General features: G+C 40.4%; 1 protein-coding gene across 1 annotated transcript in view; it reads left to right on the forward strand.

The window, feature by feature from the left end:
- Positions 1-9,333: 9,333 nt before the first annotated feature.
- Positions 9,334-21,959, forward strand: part of SPATA16 (spermatogenesis associated 16) — a 97,783-nt gene continuing 85,157 nt past the window's right edge. The window contains exon 1 of the mRNA XM_086468612.1: positions 9,334-9,420. Within this exon, the coding sequence (XP_086324738.1) occupies positions 9,334-9,420 (87 nt within the window). The remainder of the gene's footprint in view (positions 9,421-21,959) is intronic.

Genomic DNA, 21,959 nt, shown 5'->3' on the forward strand with positions numbered 1-21,959 from the left:
TTTTCTATGGATCTGGGATTTCTCAAGGATGTGTTCCACAGTTATTTAAGCTGCAATAAACTGGGTCATTCTACACATTTAATTTTGAAATAATTTGCCTGTCCTTTCTGAATACGCAAAGGAAATCCCTGAAATGTACTCAAATGAAGCCAGTCTGTTTGTTGTAAAGTGCTTGTGTTAGCCACTGATGAGTAATAGTAAGTTCAGCTTTAGTTCAGACCCTCTGAGAAACCAGCCAAATCAAATTAACAGCAGCAGCGCACTCATATTCAAAGTTTTGCCAGCAGACAGAACATTATTCGGGGCAGCCCTTGAATTACAACCTGAGTTATCTTTGCAGCAAGACAAGGCTCTTTGGAGGTGTATGTTCAACTGATCATGAGTGATCACAAGCAATCAAATTACCATTCCTTGCAGAACTACCATTGGCTTCTATGCCTTGGCTAAACATGAGTAATTCAGTATGCCAGTATCATTTATGAGAACCTGAACAGAGCCTTAGTCAGCCTGGGCTTCAGATTCCCACCTGTATCACTTTATCTCCCACAGTGTTTGTGAGTTGCTCGTAACCTGTGTGTGCAGGTACATAGTTCCTTGAGACCTGCAAATGCCATATCAAGGCAGGTAGTTCCTTAACTAGCAGCTTCATTTTTACTATATTAAGATGGATGGAAAGAGGGAAGAACACTCCAAATCTTTATGTAATTTTTGGTCAACAAGACAAGTACACTTTTATGCTGTATTTTGTAAGGCAACTATTTTTATAAATGAAGTCTCTTTTAAGTGCATCCATGGGACACTGAGTCTCAGCACCATTTATTGTACAGGCATGACCAGCAGTTACACGTCTATCTGAGAGATATTTGCTGTTGTTACTCACTAGTTTTTATGTTCAGGTTATATCCATGACTGGAACGTACTTTCTGTACAGAAATTTTATCTGTATATAAAGGGAATGGCTTCAAGAATCTGAAATGCCTGAAAAATGTCTTCTTTTCTTCTGTAACTGTCCTCTCCTGACATTGGCTCAACACTGCAAAGGGAAGCAAATTCTGAACCTGAACAGCAAACCTAAACCAGATAGGAAAACTTGTACTTAGCTGTGGGGTATATCAGGAGAAAAACAAGAGAATAGTTGCTTCAGAAGACATTTTTTCCTCTCTGTTTAGACTTAAAAAACGATGCTGGGATAGTACCAAATGAGTAGCTTTGTTTGAGTGCATTAATTTCTCCCGGATGACGGGTGGGCTCCAGAAGGAAAGTCCAAGTGGACACACTGTCTACTAGCTCAGAGCAGCAGGTCCAGAGACAGTCTGTGTCTCCTTTGCTAGAGAGCAGCCTGGACGAGGTGTTGCTTGAGATACCTGTTACACGTCCAGCTGTGATTAATGAGGTTGGAGAACAAGCTCTTCAGCTACCAACACGCCTTTTTAACACTGAATCCCGCTGGCCTAGGAGAAAAAATGCAGGCTGACAGACACATAAAAATCTGGATGGGTTTTTGATTAGTTTGTTCCCTGTTGTGGCACGTTCTTGTGCCAGACGTGAGCCCAGTAAGAGCAGAAAAGCCTGCCATGTTTGCAAATATCTGTTGGTAGTCAAATAGGAGCATGACTTTGAGAGTCAGAATTTATCACTGAAATATACTGTTGTTTAAGCAACAGAGTGTTTTCAGTTGCCCTGTTAGTATTTGGATTTTTGTAATTTCTGCTAAGAATTCAGCGGGCAACATCAAAAGCTTTAGCTCGGGGAATTCATAAGCAGGGATATGATTAATACAATTTCAGATGTGTTTGTAGAAGATGTAGAACTTGCTGTGGGAACTGATAATTTAATTAGATTCTGGTTTATATGACTCATATACCTAATATTCTGAGTACTCTATTAAAAAATAAATACAACTTAATTTTTCATAGGGCATTGCTTTGTTCTGTTATACAAGCAAACAGTTGATTAGATGGAAGGCACAGCTTTGATTGGCTGTAAAAATTAGGACCTCATTGTGCTGTGAAACAGCTTTCAAATACAGCTAAAGAAAACAGGCTCCATATACATAAATACATAAAATCTCCAGGGAGAAATTAACACCATTATTTGGGAATTTTATGTTGAATCTCACAAATCATATGAAGTCTTGAATACAAGTAGCTTAAACAAAAAAAAAAAAAAAAAAAAAGTTCTTCATAAACTATTTATAATACACATTTCTAAAAATGTTAACTTTTAGTTTTGCAGCAAGATTTAATGCAACTGGCATGAGACTTTTAAGTAAAGTCTCCCTCCTATCTCTAGGCTACATACTATGATCAAAAGCGCTGGCTTTACCATTTTCATAGACACGATGCAGCTGTTGTTCTGTGGTAATCAATGAAAGTAAACCAGTGAAAGTAAGAGAATCAGCCCCACATTTATGAAGTAGAGCAGAAATACTTCTTTATAGGTTCAGGAGATGCTTGATACACGTCTGAATGTATCTGATATGCAGGGAAAACCAGTTTTCTCCTGGACTGACTGCATAATTTAAAATGTACATGCCCTGGGTATCTCTAAAAACTAACGTAAAACAAGTTTGCTGTATTTGTGGATGCCATGAAGGTCAAAAGGATTTTATAGACTTTTTTTCCTTATTTAAACAGTGCTTCAGTGATCAAATTCTGCAGATTGTTAAAACCCTGTAGCTACCTGCAACTAAGCAAAACTCTTGCAATTTACAACAAATACAGTGGCAGAGTGTCATAAATCTGAGTATACAGAAATTTAAGACTTGAAGATCTAAGAAAAAAGAATACTGTGGCAAAAGAGACAATATTTGTATAGATTTTCTATACAAAGCCGAGATCACTCTCCTTCCAATTGCCTCCAGGAAGCACAAAGAATGTTATGTGTGCCACCTATTGCAAACAGGTAGTAATATTTGCTACAGTCTTTTAGAGCTTATTCCATCCAAACTGGTGCCTCTGCAGAACCCCAGCTGCTGAGTTTTGTGCCAGGGAAGAAAGAGACGTGCAGCAGGTAAGTGTAAAATCACACACGTAGCGAATCAATTCTGCACTGACTTGTGCAGCCGAGTGCTGGGAGGAAGCCATCACAGGGAGGCCAAAGCTGGACTCCTGCCACTATGGAATAACTTCTCCCTGTTGTAAACCTGCCATGCACAAAGAAGCAGAGAGACCAGAGATGCATCCCAAATGGACCCATTTCACAGAACTCCTCCTTTGTAAAGTGCCTGTCAATGCTGCGGCTGGAATCTGCCCAAGTCGGGATGGTGTCATGCTTCATGAGAAGTGGATGCAAGGGTGCAGTAGCAGGAAAAAAATAGCAGTATGATGAAGTTGTCCCATATTGTCCAAGAGGCTGTATCAACTGAAAATATTTCTTCCAATAAGTCTCAGAATTTCTCACTTTATTAGAAAAGTTAAGTGGGATTTAGTATATTTCTGTGCATGATTACTCTGTCTTTGTTTTCAAGTTGCAGCTAATCTAAGTCTGAGTGCTATATGTTTCTAAAATTTAGAACACCAGAAGTATTTTGACACTCAGAAGACATCAACATCTAAAGCAGCTTGGCTTTCATTTGCATTGCATCTTTTCCCATCCTTTACTCCTCATCAGAGTGGACAGAGAACACTACCAGACTGCAGGGGTGACATTTTGCTTATGTGCAGGGCAGCTGACAATAAAAAAGGCAATAGAGCTACGTATTGCATATGTAGATTTTTTCCCAGTGCTGCACGGTGGGTTCAGCTTCATAGAGTGACGATTTTCTATTTGCTTTTGAAAAGCTAGAATTATCTTGAAGCTATTTAGTCACAAAATTTCCTCAATACGTATATGCATGCACAGATAATATAACTAGAAAACAATGAAAAGAATAGCATAGCTTGATTTCTTATTTCTTTTGTTGAATTATTTCAAGTTCTTTTCTTGGAGGAAGATGTGTTTCTAATAGTTTCAGTTGGAATATACAAAGCTAATGTACAAAACAGATTTCCTATTACAAGGAGCCTTAGACAATAAACATATAATGAGTCCACAAGTAATTTCTCACTGAAAGCTAACGGTGCCAGAGTCCTTGACCTAAGCGTGGGATCTTTTTGTCAAGATGGCCAAAGCCATCACGAGTACATAAATTGAAAAAGTGCATAATTGCTATATCAATATGTCCAGAAAACTATCCAGACTCATGAATGCAATCTACAGTAAGATCAGCCAAGGTTATCACCAGATGTTTCTTCCCCCACGTGCCACAGCTTGATTGTATTGTAATTAATTCAGCTGAAAAGTCTCTGCAAGAACTGTGTTTTCAGCACAATTTCAAGCTTGGTTTCAAATACCAGAAATCATTTCTGATTTCTTAAAACATCCCAGACAAATGTGAAACTCTGCAGTTAATGTATGCCAAAAGTATTTATAAAAATAGCATTTAAAAAGCATTAAAGGAGTATTCTCAAAGTAGTTACCATTAAAGATAGACCTTTGGGGTTCAGAGCCTTAGGTGTGTCTAGCACAAAGGCTTAGGGCCTCATTCGGTAAACTATTTACCCCAGACCATACTGCAAGTTCAGAGGTACAACAGAAATTTGAACTTGGGTTTCTACACCAAACCATAGTAGCATTTATCCAGTTAGCCACCCATAATATGAACAAAAAAAAAAATCCAATATTTCCCACAGTATTTTACAGCTCATCCTCCTTTTTTTTTTTTTATGGCATACCAGACCAAAGATTTACTATATTCTTGTTGTGAAGAAAGATGCTTTTAGTTATTTGAAGTTTCAGGTCCGTTTAAAAATTAATTTCATTAAAGTCAAATACCCACAGGCATGAAGTTAAGACATAAATGAAACAGAACATATTTTATTGTAACATACCACATTATTTTGCTGCAATATTTGCAGAAAGAGCACACTGAAATGAACTTCCAAACTACTTTAAACCTGATTTGGGACAATACAAGCCTGAGACAAAATGAGGTATGTTAAAAATTACGGTTCTGGTTTTCAGAGGTATTGACCACCAAAGCCTGTATTTAACTTCAGGTAGAACTGTGTTCAGTATGTCTGAAAATTGGGCCCTAAATTTAAGACAAGTGTTTTTACTTAGGTAACATCCCTTTAAGGACCACCCACAAATTATATTGTGATAGTTCTTCCCATAGGAAAATTGTCTTTTGGATTATTTTAAGATAAAAGCACAGACCAATGTCAGCCCTCTTACAAGTTGCATATTAATGTAAGGAAGGGAAGGAAGGATTTATTTGGAATCTTCTAATTGACCTCAGTGGAATTGGGCCTGGACCCACTAAAACATTTATGAAAAGCAGTTATGGAGCATGAATAGTACCCAATCTAAAACATTAATGTCTAGGTAATATTAAAAGTAATTTGTTTTAAAATAGCAGGGAGGGGAGGAGCAGGAGCCCAGCTGCATTACAGACTAAATCCCCCCAACTTTCTGTTGGTCTTGTTTTATCATCATTTTCTAAACCGTTCTAGAATTGCAATTAGATAATAGAAGTTGCTGGGCTTTTTTGGGTTTCTCCTTCCCCAGTACAGGCCTGAATGTTAGCGATACTTCTCATTTTCACCTCAGTCCTGCATTAGCCCGATTTTTAGACTAATATGCCAACATATCACAGCTTCATCCTTTCTCAGGAACGACATAGGCAGTTAAAGGCATTAAAACAAATAAGCCTCCAAAATTAATGTGTTTTGCAGGAAGTAAGCGTAGGGGTATCCAAAGCTAGAGGATAGGGGGATTCAATTCCAGGGTGTCACAAAATATTCTCCATCGCCTCAGCATGGCAGAAACCTGTTCGTAATGCTATGATAGATGCTCTAAATATGCCACTTACTCAGAGTTATTGGATATGGGAACATGCAAATCTACCAATAATGCAAGAGCCTATGCTTTGTGAAGGGCACAGCTACCAGAGAAGTAGCTGCCTCCCTAAGGATTTAACAGTAGCTGTGTAACTCCATTGTGTCTTGAGTATGAGCCTCTGCTCACGTTCATTAATCTTGATAAGAAAGGGGATTTTCCTCCAATAAACAAAAACACTAGGCCTCTTACAGCAGCTTTTAAGATAGCTCCTAGTCCAAACAGAAGCTGCTGTTAGTGTATGATCTGTAGCTAACAAGTACCTGCACAGAGATCGCCTAGCAAAAGTTAACCCAGTTAGCAATGGGGAAATGAGAGTTAAAAATGAAAAGTGAACAAACAGATTAGTGGGAAACATCTGTGACACCCCCCCCACCCCCCCCCATCCAGTACATCTTTTCTCCAGTTCCCAAAGCACTGACTTCTCCTGTGGTCCTTTCTTTATTTCCAGAACCTCCCAACATGAATAATGGCCATATGCACATTTACCTTTGAACACAGGAATGTTTAGTTGTACCTCTTCAAGGGCGAAAGAAAGGGCCATGTAGTCATCCTAGAACTGTAAAAGACATCGTTTCAGTAAAAAATTTAGCATCCCAGCTTTTGACCAGAAGATCTGCAAGAGTATGTGATGCCAATGCTTGTTTTCTCTACTGCTCTCAGAGGGATGTAGCAGCAATGCGACCGACTCATCTCACCAAGGGCCGTGACTGCTCCATCCGAAGGCTGCCCGTGCTGGAAGCCAATGCCTCACCGTTTGTCCCAGCCACTCTCCAAAGCCCTCCTGCCTGCCTTGGGCTACCTGCAGTTTTTCAGGGTTTAAGACAAGCCATTTTGGACATGAAAAGCAAAGCATTTTGATTTTAAAACTCTGTTTCCATGTCTCGTGAAAGGCGTGTCCTCAACGCTTTGTGTCCCTGTGTTTAATTTGTGCTCCCTGCTGCCACAGTTTAGGCCCCGCCGGTAACCAACCACCGCACAGCCCCCGCTCACTCCTTCCCCTGCAGTGGGGTGGGGAGGAGGAAATGTAACCAAAGGCTGGAGGGCTGAGACAAGGACGGGGACGGCTCAGTCACCAGCTAGGTTCATGGACAAAAACCAGACTGGACTTGGGGAAAAAAAAAAAAAACAGCACTACTAGTTTACCACCACTAATTTACCAATCAAATCTGAGTAATGAGAAATAAAAACTAAAGCTTAAAACACCTTCCCCTCACCCCTCCCTTCTTCCCGAGCTCAGCTCTGCTCCCGAATTCCCTAGCTCTTCCCCCACAGGGGCGCAGGGGTTGGGGTCAGTTCACCACATGCTGCCTCTGCCGCTTCTTCCCTCTCAGGGGGAGGGCTCCTCACACTCTTCCCCTGCCCCGACATGGCGTCCCTCCCGTGGGAGACAGTCCTCCACAAACTTCTCCAACATGAGTCCCTCCCACGGGCTGCAGCTCTTCACGAACTGCTCCGGCGTGGGTCCCTTCCGCGGGGTGCAGTCCTGCAGGAACGGACGGCTCCGGCGCAGGCTTCTCTCAGAGTCACGGCCTTCTCTGGGTACAGCCACCTGCTCCGCCCGGGGGTCCTCCACGGCCTGCAGGCAGCCATCTGCTCCACCGTTAACCTCCATGGGCTGCAGTTGGCCACCTCACCGCAGGCAGCAGGAGAACCTCTGCCCCGGCACACCTATCCCCCTCCTTCTTCATCGACCTGGGTGTCCTTTAGTTATTTCTCTCACATCCCACTCCTCTCCTCCACTCCAGCTTGCCCAGCAGGTTTCTCCCCTCTTAAATGCGTTATCACAGAGGCGCCACCACCGCTATCTGAGTGGCTCAGCCTTGGCCAGCAGCTGGTCCATCTTGGAGCCAGGGAAGTTTCTGGAAACTTCTAGAAGTTTCTCACAGGAGCCACCCCTGCAGCCCCCCCCCCCCCCCCCAAACCAAGCACACCTGCTTGGGCTATGTCTTACAGAGACCACTGCAGACTGTTTCTCAGACAAGACAAATTTTAATCCAACACAACTACTTTCTGTTCTTGTTCATTTTTCAGGAAAAAAAAAAGATTTTTTTTGGGGGGGGATGTTTCAAATTTTTAGGGAAGAAACAAAATCTCCACTAAGAAAATACCTGACAAACATTTTTCAAGTAGGCCTACTTTTTATTTTTTAAGGTTTGTTCCTAGTAAGGAATCTTTGATGTAGTCAGCAAGACTTTTCTTCTGCCTAGAAGACCTATTGATATATAGCCAAACAGAGAGCAGAGAAAAAAATCCACTCTTGCATGTCACCGGACTCTCAATCTATTTTATGAGCCTTAAACACTACAACTCTTTGCACAGTAGAAATTTCAAAAGATCTAGAAACTCCATTTTTTCTCCTTATGTGGCTTTTCTAAACCTGAAGTTTTACTTTTCATGAATATTTTTAACCAGCACAAACCTTTTTAGGCTTTTTCTTACATCTATCCTTTGTCAAGGAAGAAAGAAGCAATCCTGTGAATCAGATCCCATGTGCATAATCACACACCTATACGAACTAATCGCATCCATAAAAAGCATTCGGTTCAAACATTGCTGTATAGGGAATGCTTAGCCTTAAAAATTATGCTGTTTGGACTAGCAACTTTGAATACATCTTATGAGCAATACACCTGCACTAGTACTTTTTTTTTTTCTTTTTTTAACTTAAATCAGGGGACATGAACAACCTGACAGTGTCTATAATAAGCCTGCTGATTACTTCACCTTTTGTAATTCTTGCTTCTCTTTTTGTTTCACATTTCTGTTATACCAAGATGAACGTTGTTAAAATGTTTTAAAAAATCAATCAGATCTTTATTTCCAACTAGGAAGTTTAGAGTAGTAACCTCAATAAAGTTTATAATAAACTTCAAATTTGTTGCCCCGTATAGAGCCATCACCCATCATAAATAACGCAAGTTGGGTGGGCTGGACATGCCACTTATCCTGGGAGGACTCATTTACAGCATAGATTTGCCATCTTTGTTTTTAGCCACCGAGTCATGGCCAAGCCTGGGGCCTTGTCGTGCAGGTGGAGGGGTGGTGGCAGGCAGTGTGGTGGCCGGGGACGAGGGGTGGTAGGCATGTGGGGACATGCGGGACGTCGGGTGGTGGCAACAGGGGGAGTGCCAGGGGTGTAGAGAACACCAGGTGGTGGGGACAGAGAGACGCTGGGGACGTTGGGTGGTAAGGATGTGAACACCAGGGATTTCAGGGAACACGGGGTGGTGAAGATGCAGGGGTGCCAGGGGCAGCAGGCAGTTAGGGCATGGGGAGGCATGCGGTGCCCTGGCAGTTGGTTTCCAAGGAGACCGCAATGTTGTGGTTCAAACCCCCAAACATCCCACCTGGCAGTGCAGCTGCCAGCAGCAGAGGAGAGACCTGGCCAGCAAGAGAGAAAGCTGCCTGTGTCTCTGCCACACAGAGAAGGACAGCAGACAGTTTTAGGAGATGCGGACAACAGGCAGTAGGGTCTTCAAGGACACCTGTAATGTTGGTTTTCAAACCCCAAAGCCTTCCGCCTGGCAGTACCATCAGGTAAGTGAGAAAACTGCCCATATCTCTGCCTCGCACGGAAGGGGTCTAGGTGGGGCCTGTGAAATGTTTCCCTTTGAGGGGTAACGAGGTATTGACACTTTGTTTTTCCTGAGCTGCCGGTAACTGGTGCTTGCAGCGGGGATAGTCCTGTGAGGGAAGAGAGCGCTCCTGGCCATGCAGAGGAAACCCACGTCTCCTCCTCTAGTACCTTCGTGCTTAACGGGGTGGGGACTAATAAAGGAGCAGCTTTTCATTTTCATCACCTCACCCAAATTTACAGTTCAGCCTCAGCACTCTCCAGAGACGCCAACGGGTTTCTGCCAATCGGCTGCTCTTCCCTCTACCCGAAATCCCTTGTTTCTTTCTATCACCTAAAATTAACCTCTCTACATCTCAGCCATCTCTACTCTGGGATCTCAGCTAGCAATATGGATCTTTTTAGGGCACTCATCTCAACTGATCTCCAGTTTCTCTCCATCCAGATGTTTTTTGTGCTCCCATTAGTCATTTAAGTTTAAACAAACTTAAACAAACAGACTTGAAGATTTAGGTGGAGAAGGACCTTCTCCTTCTTTATTTCAATTTCACTTCCATTTTGCATCTTCCTCCTTGTCCCATTTCATTCTGACTACAGCATTTTGGTGGGGTTTTTTTTGAGGAAAAAGGCTTAATTATTGTTTATTTGGATCTCCCTGGATCCTATCTCCAAATTACTGCACCGTCAACAACCCCCTAAATAGACACTAGGAAAATTCACATGAGGGAGAGACACTGTAAATACTCCAACTGCAGGGAAAGCTTCAATCAGAGTTTGCAAGCTGTTAGACACCAGAGAGCCCAGCTACAAAGGCCCAGGAAACTCGGTATCATTAGTTCTACTCATCCTCCAGCTACATGTTTCACACTCCTATCATCTTCCCTTATTTCTCTATTCCCTCCTCAGGTCTTCAATGCTTCTCCCCTCTTACTGAATCCCTCGGTATTTCCGTTTTATTTCTTTCCCCCTTTTGTTGCTTTAGCCCTGCTGCACTTTTCCCCACAATTGTTTTCCTCTGCTCTGCACTTTTGAGCCAGCAGATCAGCAAGCGTGGATAGGATGCAGTGATTCATTCGTCTAGGTTTCACCTCAACTGCATAGCTAAAGTAGGGAAATTTAGATGCCATACTTAAGTTGCACCTGGGGAAACAAATTTGCAGAGGAAGCAATAGGGCTGAAGCTACTGGGGAAAAAAAAAAAAAAAAAGGAAAAAAAAAAAACTGGATTGAAAGTAAATGTATTCATTTATCTGCAAAACAACATTTTTTAGCATTATGGCACGTGGGCTTTGTTTTGAGATTTTGTATCTTAGTTACTTGATTAATTGTGCTGATTTTGCTTTGTGTTTCTTATTCATTTGTCTCCCTCTAATCATAGGATTCTTTAGTCCTCGGCACCTAGGAGGATAGCTTGGCACTAGGATGGGCCTGTTGTCTGTTAGGTTTGCGCCATTTTCTAATCTATTCTGAAATGCTTGTTGAACCCTTGCAGTGTTCCAAGTTGTGAACATAGCTTCCGTGCATCTTCCTCCACCAGCTCTGTTTTGTGGCCTGCAGTTACAAGGTTTATTTGTCTGGGTTAGAAGCAGCAAAGACTTTATATTTTACTGCACTTTTTAAATGCATTTTCAGAATTTCTTTAGAAAGGAAGGTTAACAATTTGCTCCTATTTAAGCGTGTTCAGCAATTTAGTCTCTTGACAAATGAATAAGGACCTTACTTAAAACCCTTTTCTAAACCTATTTTAGGTTTTTTTGTTTTATCACATCATCAGTGGAGCTCAGGTCCTGATGAGCATGAATATACCTCCTGCAGTGGCCCGAGGTAGGCAGAAACCTCTGCTTACACTCAACAGTCTGAGATGAATGAGGTAGAAGCAGGGTTGGGGTGATATAGATTTCTCTTTTGGTATTATATAGAAGTAAGATAACTTCCAGCAGGTTCAGTTTCTTCCATTTCCAAAATTTTGGGCTGAACAAGGAGGTAAGGAAGAGCTGAGCTGGAATTACTAAGCTGGGGCACGCTGTAACGTATTTAGGGCCAACTGCGTCAGGGACAGCCGTGCAATGCCCAAGTCTGCTCATATTCATGTCCTCCAGTAAGCTCAAGGGCTTGGACTGAGCCAGTGCTTCACTTCCCTAGCACTTCGCCAACAGGGATGCTCCTCAAGAGCCCCCAAGGTGAGTATAATTGTGCTAAAGTGCCTCAGCACCATTTTTAAATGGGACTTAGGGAAGGCAAGTGCAGGAGCCCTAAAAGTGAGAAGCTGATCTGCCATGGGTCTCTTTTACATCTCCAAGTAGGATTCATTTCTCTGTGCTTCATTTCCACATCTCCATTTGACCGCAAAGGATACTTCTTTCCTCCTCTTGATCTATTTAAAAACACCTTTTACAATGAATATGTAGAAGTATAATAGGAACCTGATCTCAAATGGCACCATTTAATTTTATTGTACTAATAGTAATAAATGTACTAAACACAAACAATGTGTTTAGAAATAGATTTAATACATTTAACTGGATTTTTAAATTGGTTCTCCATGAGCAGACACCCGTTCTTGTTCAGATCAGAAGTGGCATCTCAGATGGTACTTTGGAAGATGACAGAAGACCTGTCATCCTCGTACTAGGATAAAGTAGAGAAGGAACATTAGATTTCCACTGCAGGCCTGTGAAAAGAATATTTTTTTTTTCAGATACTTAGATTTTATTTCATTATATTTCCTTTTCTTCATTTAATTTAATAATATGTTCCAACTCAATTTATCCCAATGCATCTGTTTTGTATTTGGGGAAATACAATCTGAAAAGAAAATGTAACTTTTTTCCAGTAAAGTTAAAAGAATGGAAGGCAACTAATTTTAACATATTGCCACTTAATGTCATCTTGTTTCCTGATAAAATACATGGTAAAGCGTTTTCAGTAATCACTTCTTGAAACAAAACAGAGCTTTCCTGGCTAATGAATGGAGATACATTTATTTATTTATAGGACGTTCATCATTCTAACTCCTTTGTGTTTCACAAATATTAGTAAGTTGATTCATGTGGCACTGAAAAGAAGTGAAGTCTTACTAGCTCGATGAGGCACAGAGATCACATGATCTGCCCACACTTACCAGAAAGATGCACATGAAGTATAATTAGAACGAAAAAAAAATGTTGCTCTTATAACAGTACCTAACCAATAAAAACCTTCCTCTGTCATTCAGTATTGTTAACCTTAAACATTAAACATCCTCAGGCAGGCAACCAGGAACATCTAACTAGATTAAAATGGAATATTTTTTTTTTTTTTTTTTTTACAAATACATTCTTTGACTTTGTTCCTTTTATTTCCTGAGTCTTTCCATGACACTTAAGTTGTATTTCCAAGCTTTTTCCTGCAGCCATGAGGGCTAGGGAACTTATTTTAAAATAACATTGAGATTGTCATCTAATTGCATACCTTCTAGAAGCCAAGTTGTAAGCAGTCTGCTAAATAAGATTGTTGTATTTCAGGGTGGCCATGCAGCTCGTTTTGAACTTGCACTGTTTTCAGGAATTATGATACTGTACTGCATTACATTAGAATCAAAAAACGAAGTCTTTTATTGGATATGTTCCCTTTATGGTGCCTACTCCTTAAAAGGTCGTTAGTTATCTCTGCAAATTGGTGGTATTGCAAGGATATCCATACCTAATCTTGCAAAACTATTTAAGAAATATAGATGAAATACTGTGGTAATGGTATTCAAATGTGACCACTGATAAACATTTATAGGCAGTCTCCGGACACACGGAAAAGTAAGTACACTTGTACTCACATGTAAAAGTGAGTTTTACACATGTAAAGAATTTTGCATTGGATTACCTTTGCTCTAACAAACTCATTAAGGCTTTTACCAAATGGTTGAAATGATACGGCCAACAGTGAGGCAACTCCACGTATCATTGCTGTTTTGAAAGAACTTACAGAAAATTCAATGTAAAACTGCAAATTTTTTTTTTCTGCATTCCACGTTTCTTCATTATAAATATAAGCCCTAGCTCTGTAACTGCTTGTTTGCATGTCTAATGTTATGTGACTCTGTGAGACTACTCACTGCTATAAAATTAAGATGCTGCATGTGTGTGTTTGCAGGGCCGTGACCATGAGCAATACTCGCTCAATGCAATAACTACCAGTTGAAAAACAAAACAAAAATCAACGCTAATTGTGCCCATTTAAATTCAAACACTGAAAAATAGCTTAAATATGGTATTTCAGAATGTAAATTTTATAAAAAGTCTGAAGATTTTAGGATTCTGTTAGCTCTTTAATCCCTCTGTAACGAGGCTATTACATAGCATCGCTCAGATTGATGTCGAAAATAATGCAGCTGCAAGAGCAGCTGCAGCAAGAATTCACCGAAGCCAGCATGCAAAGCAGGCCCTGCTCAAAGTCCCTGCCTTTAGCTTTCTGTTGTGGGGTTTTCTTTTCCCTTACTTATTTAGTAGCTTAATTCCAGCATCCTCTGAAATGATGCCTTGCTGGGAACAACTGAGAGTTAAAGCTTTAATGGCTTTGCTTAGCCTCACAAATGAAAAACCTGGAATTTACTGTCTTCTGCAAACCAGAGCCACTCTGACAGCAGCAAATGCTGGATTGCTTTTTTTTCAAAATGAACAGTTCAGTGTTGGTCAATTAAGACAGTAACTGTCAAGAAGAAAACAAAGCATCAAAAAGGAGGCAAGATCCTTCACAGTTAGGTGAAGTTAGGTATATACAAGTTAGGTACAAGAGCATCTTCGTGCTTCTGGTATTTAAAAAGACATTTATGCCCCTGGGCAGGAGCTGATGAACTTGTGGTCTGCCACCTCAAAACATTTGTCTGTCATGCGGCCTGTAGGCAGGTTTGGAGGAAGGTGCAAGTCCAGCACCCACCCTCATGCTTCATTTTTCATGACATACGGAGGGTGGCGGGAATGAATTGCAGCAGCAGAGTGCTGGGCCACGGGTAAACACAGATTTTGGTGATCCCAGAGGGATTTGCTACCATCCTCACCCCATTTCCTAACTCTCAGTTCTGGGGAGGATAACTGACACCTTAGTTCTTGTTGGTCCTTTCAGGTTGATACTAGATTAAAAAAAAAATTAAATAATTTGTAAACAAAGCTTTACACGTAACTTAAAACCACATGAATAAGTCTCATCACTCAGTCTTTCATAGCCACCTTGTAAGAGCTTCAGAAGAATGGTTCCCAGGGAGATTTACAGTAACAGATAATACAAAAATGCAAGGCATCATCATTCACCTCCCAAATCTGAATATACAACAGCCAGTTAATAGATTCAGTTACTGGCCAAAAGTGACCTGTACTCAGGACACAAAAGCAATTGTAAACCCTGCTCCTCTTTAAATCTAAATTTCAGAGCTAAGAGAACACCTTGGAAGATCTCTGCTAATGTCAAAGTTCATAACATGATGTTTGCATCCCAGGTGTAGCCATACTGAACACTTCAAGTTTCTCCTGGCACAATCAGCTGGATAAAAGGAACTAATATAGTTCTCTTTCGACTGATATAACATGTTCGGTCACCTTATTACAAGTTAATATTCAGGTTGCAATATCTTGCACCCATTGGAGCTTTGCACAATTTTCTCAGGAAGGTCATAAAATAAAACATTAGAGTAGTATAACTTAAAGGTTACAAAAGCATGGGCTACAGAATCAGCATTAGTCTGTGACAGCGTTGGCTCCAGTCCCAGTGGAGTTTATAGGAAATAAAAGCAAGGACCAACCACATATTTAATAAAATGAACAAAACCATGTTAGAATCAACCACTGGATCACATCTTTTTGTTGTTTTTTTCAGTGGCTCACAACTGCCACTAGAGTTCCCTCAGCTGTCACTGCTTTTACAGGTTTTTGTCATTGCTTATGGACATGTCAAAGACCAGATTCGCTCACACATCCTGAACGGGAAATTCATACCTATAGGACTTGTGCCGTGTACCTTTCTATTCATCAAGGGGAGGAAGAAAAGTTTCCTTGCTGTTCTTGTAGCATTTCAAGGTTAAAATTCATATTGACAAAAATAATACAGCAGAGGTAATAAACATTCCCAGAGATTAAAATAATTGCACAAAAGGTAATTTCTTCACTGGAAAATGAGGACACCAAGCTAAAAGAAGAAATTAAAACCAGAAGCCATACTAAGAAACTAAAAGCTGTCAAAGAACTGCCTTGAATGTTAATCTGAGCTATTTCAGCCAGTCCTTTTTCACATCCTTTTCTTCCCTGATAACTTTTATGTTACAGCTCTATTGCCTGTACAAAGTTGCTGAATTGAAGCTCTGCCTGTCAGGAGCTCTCATCTGTGCATGTTTTAGCTCTCAGTTGTGAGTGGATTTGCTTCGGCTGCCACTATTAAACCTTTGCATGTCAAATTACAAAGCAATTAAGGTGAAATGCATAGCTGCGATACACAGGTTAAAAAAAACCCTCCAGAAACCCTAGCTCTTAAGTTTTCTAGGTTTGTAATGATGACTTTGGAAAGTATTAAAGTATCTTTTTAATTAATATAATCCCCAAATTACTGACATGTACTTCACCTGGTATCACGTAAGTTTTTTATCTTTCCACCTTTCCCTTTTTACTTCCTCCCAGCCTTTTTTTGCCTAGGAATATTTAAAGTTCATTATTGCCCAACTGTGAGAAATGGAATAAGCGTAACTTGAACATTTGCTAAAGCAGCTAGTGAAGTAAGGAGATGGACAGATAAATCATCCAAATGCTTTATCGTATATTCTGACCCCTGAATTTTGCCTCATTCTGTCTGTCATTACTGCAGAAATACTGTATCTAAGATGAAATCCCTTGGAGGTATACCATTAACATAAGGCAATTGTAGTGGTGGTATGAAGAAAAGGAGTCTAGAGGATGGGTCAGTGATAGCTGCCACCATTGTGCTCTGAATCAGGAGGCAAAGAGGGACTGATGCACAGCTATGGCTAACTCGTTTAATATCTCTGCTTAACATCTCTACATCCCAGTGGGACTCGTAATATTTAATTACATATCTAATGGGAAATTCAGCCTCACCCTGTGAGTTATTGTGCTTCCTCAATTTCTCTTATATTGTAGAAGCACAGCCCTTCACAGGACTTGTCCTGCCATGAAAATTAATTAGTTTATGTCTGAACAGGGCTTTCAACATACAGATCATTCTGTATGACAGAGTAGTATTAGATAACAAACCAAGTTATTCAATTGAATTATGGAGCCATAAGAAAATTATTGTCTCTTATTTCTAATCAAGCAGACTCCAAGCCAGATTAGTCCCTGATGGTGATGCTTTGGCTATTTGGTTTTATTGCAACCAGAAAAGTTTCTCCCTCTTTTTGCTCCTGTGCACTGTACAATTTTCACTGCTGTATACATAATCCACTCAATAAAGCCAGCTCTAGGTTTCAGGTTAGCGCTTACCTTCAGAGAACAGTAATTGTTAAAACAGCTCCTTGAAGGTAAATTCAAAGCCTTGTTGGTTTGGAAATAAACCTCTCCACCTTGCTTGGTTTGTTGGTTGTTTTTTTTTAATAAACATCCTGTTTAGCAATCACTTGCTGCAGGGATACCCGAGTCTGGAAACAGCTCTGAAAGTCTGAGAGACTTAAGCACCAATAGTTCTGTATTTCTTTTCATGGCACCAGAAAAATCTCAGGTTATAGATGTGCATATGATTTCATATGCATGAATGCTTCAGTGCCCTCCCACCAGTTATCAGACTCTTTTATTAGCCTCCATAGCCCAAGCAGAAGAATTTCAATACTGCCTTTAAGGGTCACTTGAGGAGAAGCTTCAAGGCAAATTGTGCTGCTAGGGTCATAGAAATTCGGTAGCTAACTTGGCAAATGAGAACTTAGTTCTGTTTGCTGAGGCATATTGTTTGCACAGTCTTCATAAAGATGAATTTCTGATCATAGGAATACATTTGTAGTCAAAAGGTTCATCGGCTTCCATCTTTCCAGACTTGCTACAATCTTTGGGACAGATCAGTGTTAATTTATACCAGTGGGAGATCTAGACTAAGTCCTTAAGATTTCCCACTTAGGCTATGATCTCCATGAACCCCTGCTGCAAAACCATCCTTATTACAAGAGCAGGAGGGACTTGCTAGCACCCACTGTTTGCTCCCTTGTTCCTTCACCCTGCATTGTGCATTTTTACACTTTTTCTTCCATTTATTGTTCTTAAATTGGAAATCAGATACAACAGTCATAAAGAACAACGGCAGAAATAAAAACCACAACAATAAAAGACAAGAAAAGGAAATGGATCTTTAAAGTCCTTTCCAACCCAGACCATTCTATGATAAGTAGGACTCTGAGAAACTAAGAAAAGGTTTTAAAAGGCCATCATATCAAGATGCAAAAATTAATTTTAGTGGACTGAGGGGCTATCTTCCTTCTGATCCCTGACATTTAAAGTTCCTACCCCCTTGCCATGGGCAGGGACACCTTCCACTAGATCAGGTAGCTCAAAGCCCCATCCAGCCTGGGATTGAACAGCTCCACTACTTGATAACTTCCTTTTCTTCTTCTTCCCATTCTCATGCCTTCCTTTTCTTCCTCTTGCTCCCTTTGGTTGACTTTGATTTGGGGAGGTTTATTGTGTTATTACTAGAGCACAGAATTAGGCACACAAAGAAAGATTTTTTTTAACTAAGTGTCCAATAAAATTAGTGACTTACGAAGCTCTAGCACTGATTTACCGAGTTTCTGTACACCCCAGCTTCATTCTAGTTACATAGATAGTGTAACCGAAAAGAAGGATCGCTACCAAATTTGTTGTTTAAATGGGGTGGTCCTAGTTAGGAGCTCAGATGTTGCAGCTAACTTTTTACCATATAAAACATCACAAGAGGTAGCGGTTGAGTTTTGCATTTGGTGAACTGAAACGTCAACAGCTAAAATGGTAGCTCTCGTCTAATAACATCGCTTTTCGATTAACACAAGTTAATCGGCAGAACTGAGGGGGCTGTAAGGGGACAACTAGGGTTGGGTTTGATCATGGTAACCTGTTTGTCTGGTATAGCTAGAGCAAGAAAAGGATCTGTATCCTCAGTCACATCCCTCTTGCTACACATTTCATCTAAGTGCTGAGCAAGGTGTCAGGCACCTTCTTTTCTGTGGATCTGACAGCTGATATGTTTTGTGTACTGCTCAATAAGTAATGGAAGTCGTTATAGGTCTCCTTTAGGATTGGGCTTTCCTAGGCCCTGGTCCCATAGGTGTGTGATTATTTTGTGAAGTGAAAGAGAGCTCTCCTCTGTACTGTGAAATCTCATTGAATTCCTGCCTCATCCTGGAGGCAGGGCTGCCCAGAGCAGTTCTGAGATGCAGACCTCTTAATAGCATGTTGGCAGATCTAATCAAGCCCACAGCACAGTCTGCGGCAACCCTCCTAAACCAAACTTTCCCCCTCTGCACTCGTTCTTTACAAGTACTCAGCTCCCACCATTTCAAAGCAATCTTTTCAGAAAATCAATAGTTCTTCATCTCCTTCAGAATGAGAGCAAGTAGGACACTTGGACGTTTGCTTTGTAATCTCTTCAAAAATTGCTTTCTTGTCTTCCCAACAGAATTAGGAAATATTGCAGTACCAAAAAAAAAAAAACCTCAAGCTTTTTCAGAACAAAATCTCAGTTGTAGGACCAATCTTTGCATTCCTTTTCATTTAGGGATTACCCTAAGCTCACTGGTCTGTTTATACCTTAGGCACACACATACATCCTTGTTCCTCACACAGAGGAATTATTTGTTCTCACAAGTCCACTTTTCAGGAGCCTGTTGTAGAAACCTTTACCACTTTAAAATTTCCGTTGTCTCTCCCTCTCTCTCCTCAGTGGCCCTTTAGCTATGAAAATGAACTGCTCTGCTCCTGCAGTGCTGAGCTGCTGAATCCAATCGAGGAAGGCTGGCCAGGCTTCACATCCCCGTCAGACACAGTGTTGACCTTTTTTCCTAATTGACAATACGGGGCTTTGTGCTAATAGGATGACATCATTACGCAGAGCTGAAATGCTTTCCCTGCTGTCTCTTTTGTCTCTCAGTATTTTTCTCCCACACTTTTAGAGGAAGTATTTCACTAGGAAGGAGTGTAAGGAAGACAGTTACACAGTGCCTAAAAAAACACATACAGAAAACATCCTCAATTTCTCTCTCTTCATTTTTCCTTAGTCACACTAGTTACCAAACACATATCCTGAGCCTTCACTATGTACTGAATCTTCCTTTTCCTTCTTCCAGGTTGTGATCACTGATGCTTCTTTTCTATATTTGCTTTGTCTCACTGACCTGAGATATGCTGCTGGGAAGGTTCTGATTCCTTCTCTATTTTGAATTATAATTGTAGTTGTTAGCCTACTGTCCTTTTACAGCCCTAATTTTATTCAAAAAACTTGTTAGTAAGATCCTTGCACGTCTCTACAGCAATAAATAGCTAATTGAAGTGCCTAATTTTGTGTTAAATTGTTGGCAGTTAACTTTTGCTGAGATACTCAATAATGTAAAGTTTTAAAATAATACTTTAAAGAATACACGACAGTGAAGAAGCCCCAAAGAAATGGAAAATATTAAGAGCTTTGTTTTAGCTGTCTTGTGAGATAGGCTCCCCCATCTTGTGAGACAGGCTCTCCCAGATGCTGCCTTAAAGCTTAAAAATATTGCTGGTTATAGATTGGCAGCCATGTGCCAAAGCTGCAGTCTTGGCTAACCCAACAAACCAAATAAATACATAAGATGTGCTTTTGCTGGAGAAGACAGAGCAGAAATTTCCCCGTTCTACCTATCCCTCTGTCTTTCTCCCCTCTCCCATGGCTGACATATTGGGTACTCCTAGCTCATGTCTGCTTCAGTGCCTAGTGGAATGGATTAACTCAGATCCCAGGTACTTCAGTGAATCTGTTTACCCCAAGCTGTTTAATTTGCACAGAAATGCACTAGGAGCTGCTGCAGTAGAAGGGAAGGGTAGTATTGACCAGCTGGGAGAAGCAGCCTCTTAAATCACTCAGTCTAGCTCTACAGGACCATGGCTGTCTGTATCCTTACTTCAAGAAAGGCAAGCAGGAACGATAAGACAGAAAAAACAGAGTGAAGAAGGGAAAAAAAATCAGGAGGGAGAGGAAGCAGATCCCATTACTATTCAAGACTATCCAAAGTTGGCAGGAATAAGGATTTATCTATTTTCTTTTTTTGCCCAATTGATGCCCAGCTATTTCATAGAGGACTCTTGGATTCCTGGACACATGACAGTAATCTTCATGCCATCCTTTCCTTCCTGCATTTACACATTGTTCAAGAAGGGAATGACAACCACATTATTAACATATCCTGTGAAAACTTCTCTTGACTATTTTAATGTATTTCTTATTTCTTTTTGCACATTATGCTTAAAGACACGTTAAGTATTTTAACCAGGATTTGTTTCTTACATTCTGTTTCTGTCACATTTACCTTCGACTTTAGCGAGCTTCCATAAGCTCTTGTGAGTAAAAGAAAGAATTAGAGTTGCATTACTTTGAACAGTAAGCCTAAGCTTACTGTCTTTGCATAGAAGTTCCTAGTGAACTAGCTATCTGATAGCTGTGAACAGTAATTATTACTACAGTTTAATATTTCTCTTATGTCTATAACCTAATGAGATTAGTGCTTTGTGGTTTCAGCCTCAAAGAGCAATTATGATAATATGGTAAATCCCTGCAAACTACTATGAAAAAAATCACAATTACCCTTGCCAAATTTCAGTCCAGAGCCCAATTTATTATTATTATTTTTATAAACAGGTTAAATATAGTGAGTGAAAATAGTGTTTAGAGTGGAAGCGCTGACAAAACCTTTACTGCAGCAATGTGGACAATGCAGCTGTAATAATGGCAAGTGTGCTCTTATCACAGCAAGAAAAATGTAAGGAGTTCTGATTTTGCACTGAATGAGCCATTACTTATGTCTATCACAAAGAAATGAGTACTGAACAAAAAAAGATACATTAAGGTGGGGTTTTTTTTCCCCAAAAAAAGAAAACTAAAAATAAGAAAGATCAGATGTGACTCGGGCTTTCAAACAATAAAAATAGCAAGATGAAAGAACTAGGTTGCTTCATTGCCTAAAGAAATGGCTAGAATCTTAAAAAGTCTGAAACCTGATTGTGAGAGACTCACTTTATGGGCTGCTAAGAAGGTGCTGACCTTCGTCATCAATAGATTGTCTGAGCCTTTGTGGTATTCGGCAGTAAAGGAAGTGCTTAAAAAGTCATCCCGCTGAAAGATGGACTGGAAAAATCTCCAGTTCAGATCTCGGCATGGCTGTTGTCAGCGCACATGCTCATTCAGAAAATCTGTCTGTAAATCTAAGACAGATAAATCTTGCTTCATTTTTAAGTGATAAAACTGGAGCATCCTCACCTTAGAGATGGATCAGGATATCTAGAATTCAATATAAGTGAAATTATTATAGGGGAGGGCAGCTAATGACCTAT

This window comes from Leptosomus discolor, chromosome 7, assembly GCF_034619465.1.
Source record: "Leptosomus discolor isolate bLepDis1 chromosome 7, bLepDis1.hap2, whole genome shotgun sequence".
In the NCBI taxonomy this organism is placed as follows: domain Eukaryota; kingdom Metazoa; phylum Chordata; class Aves; order Leptosomiformes; family Leptosomidae; genus Leptosomus; species Leptosomus discolor.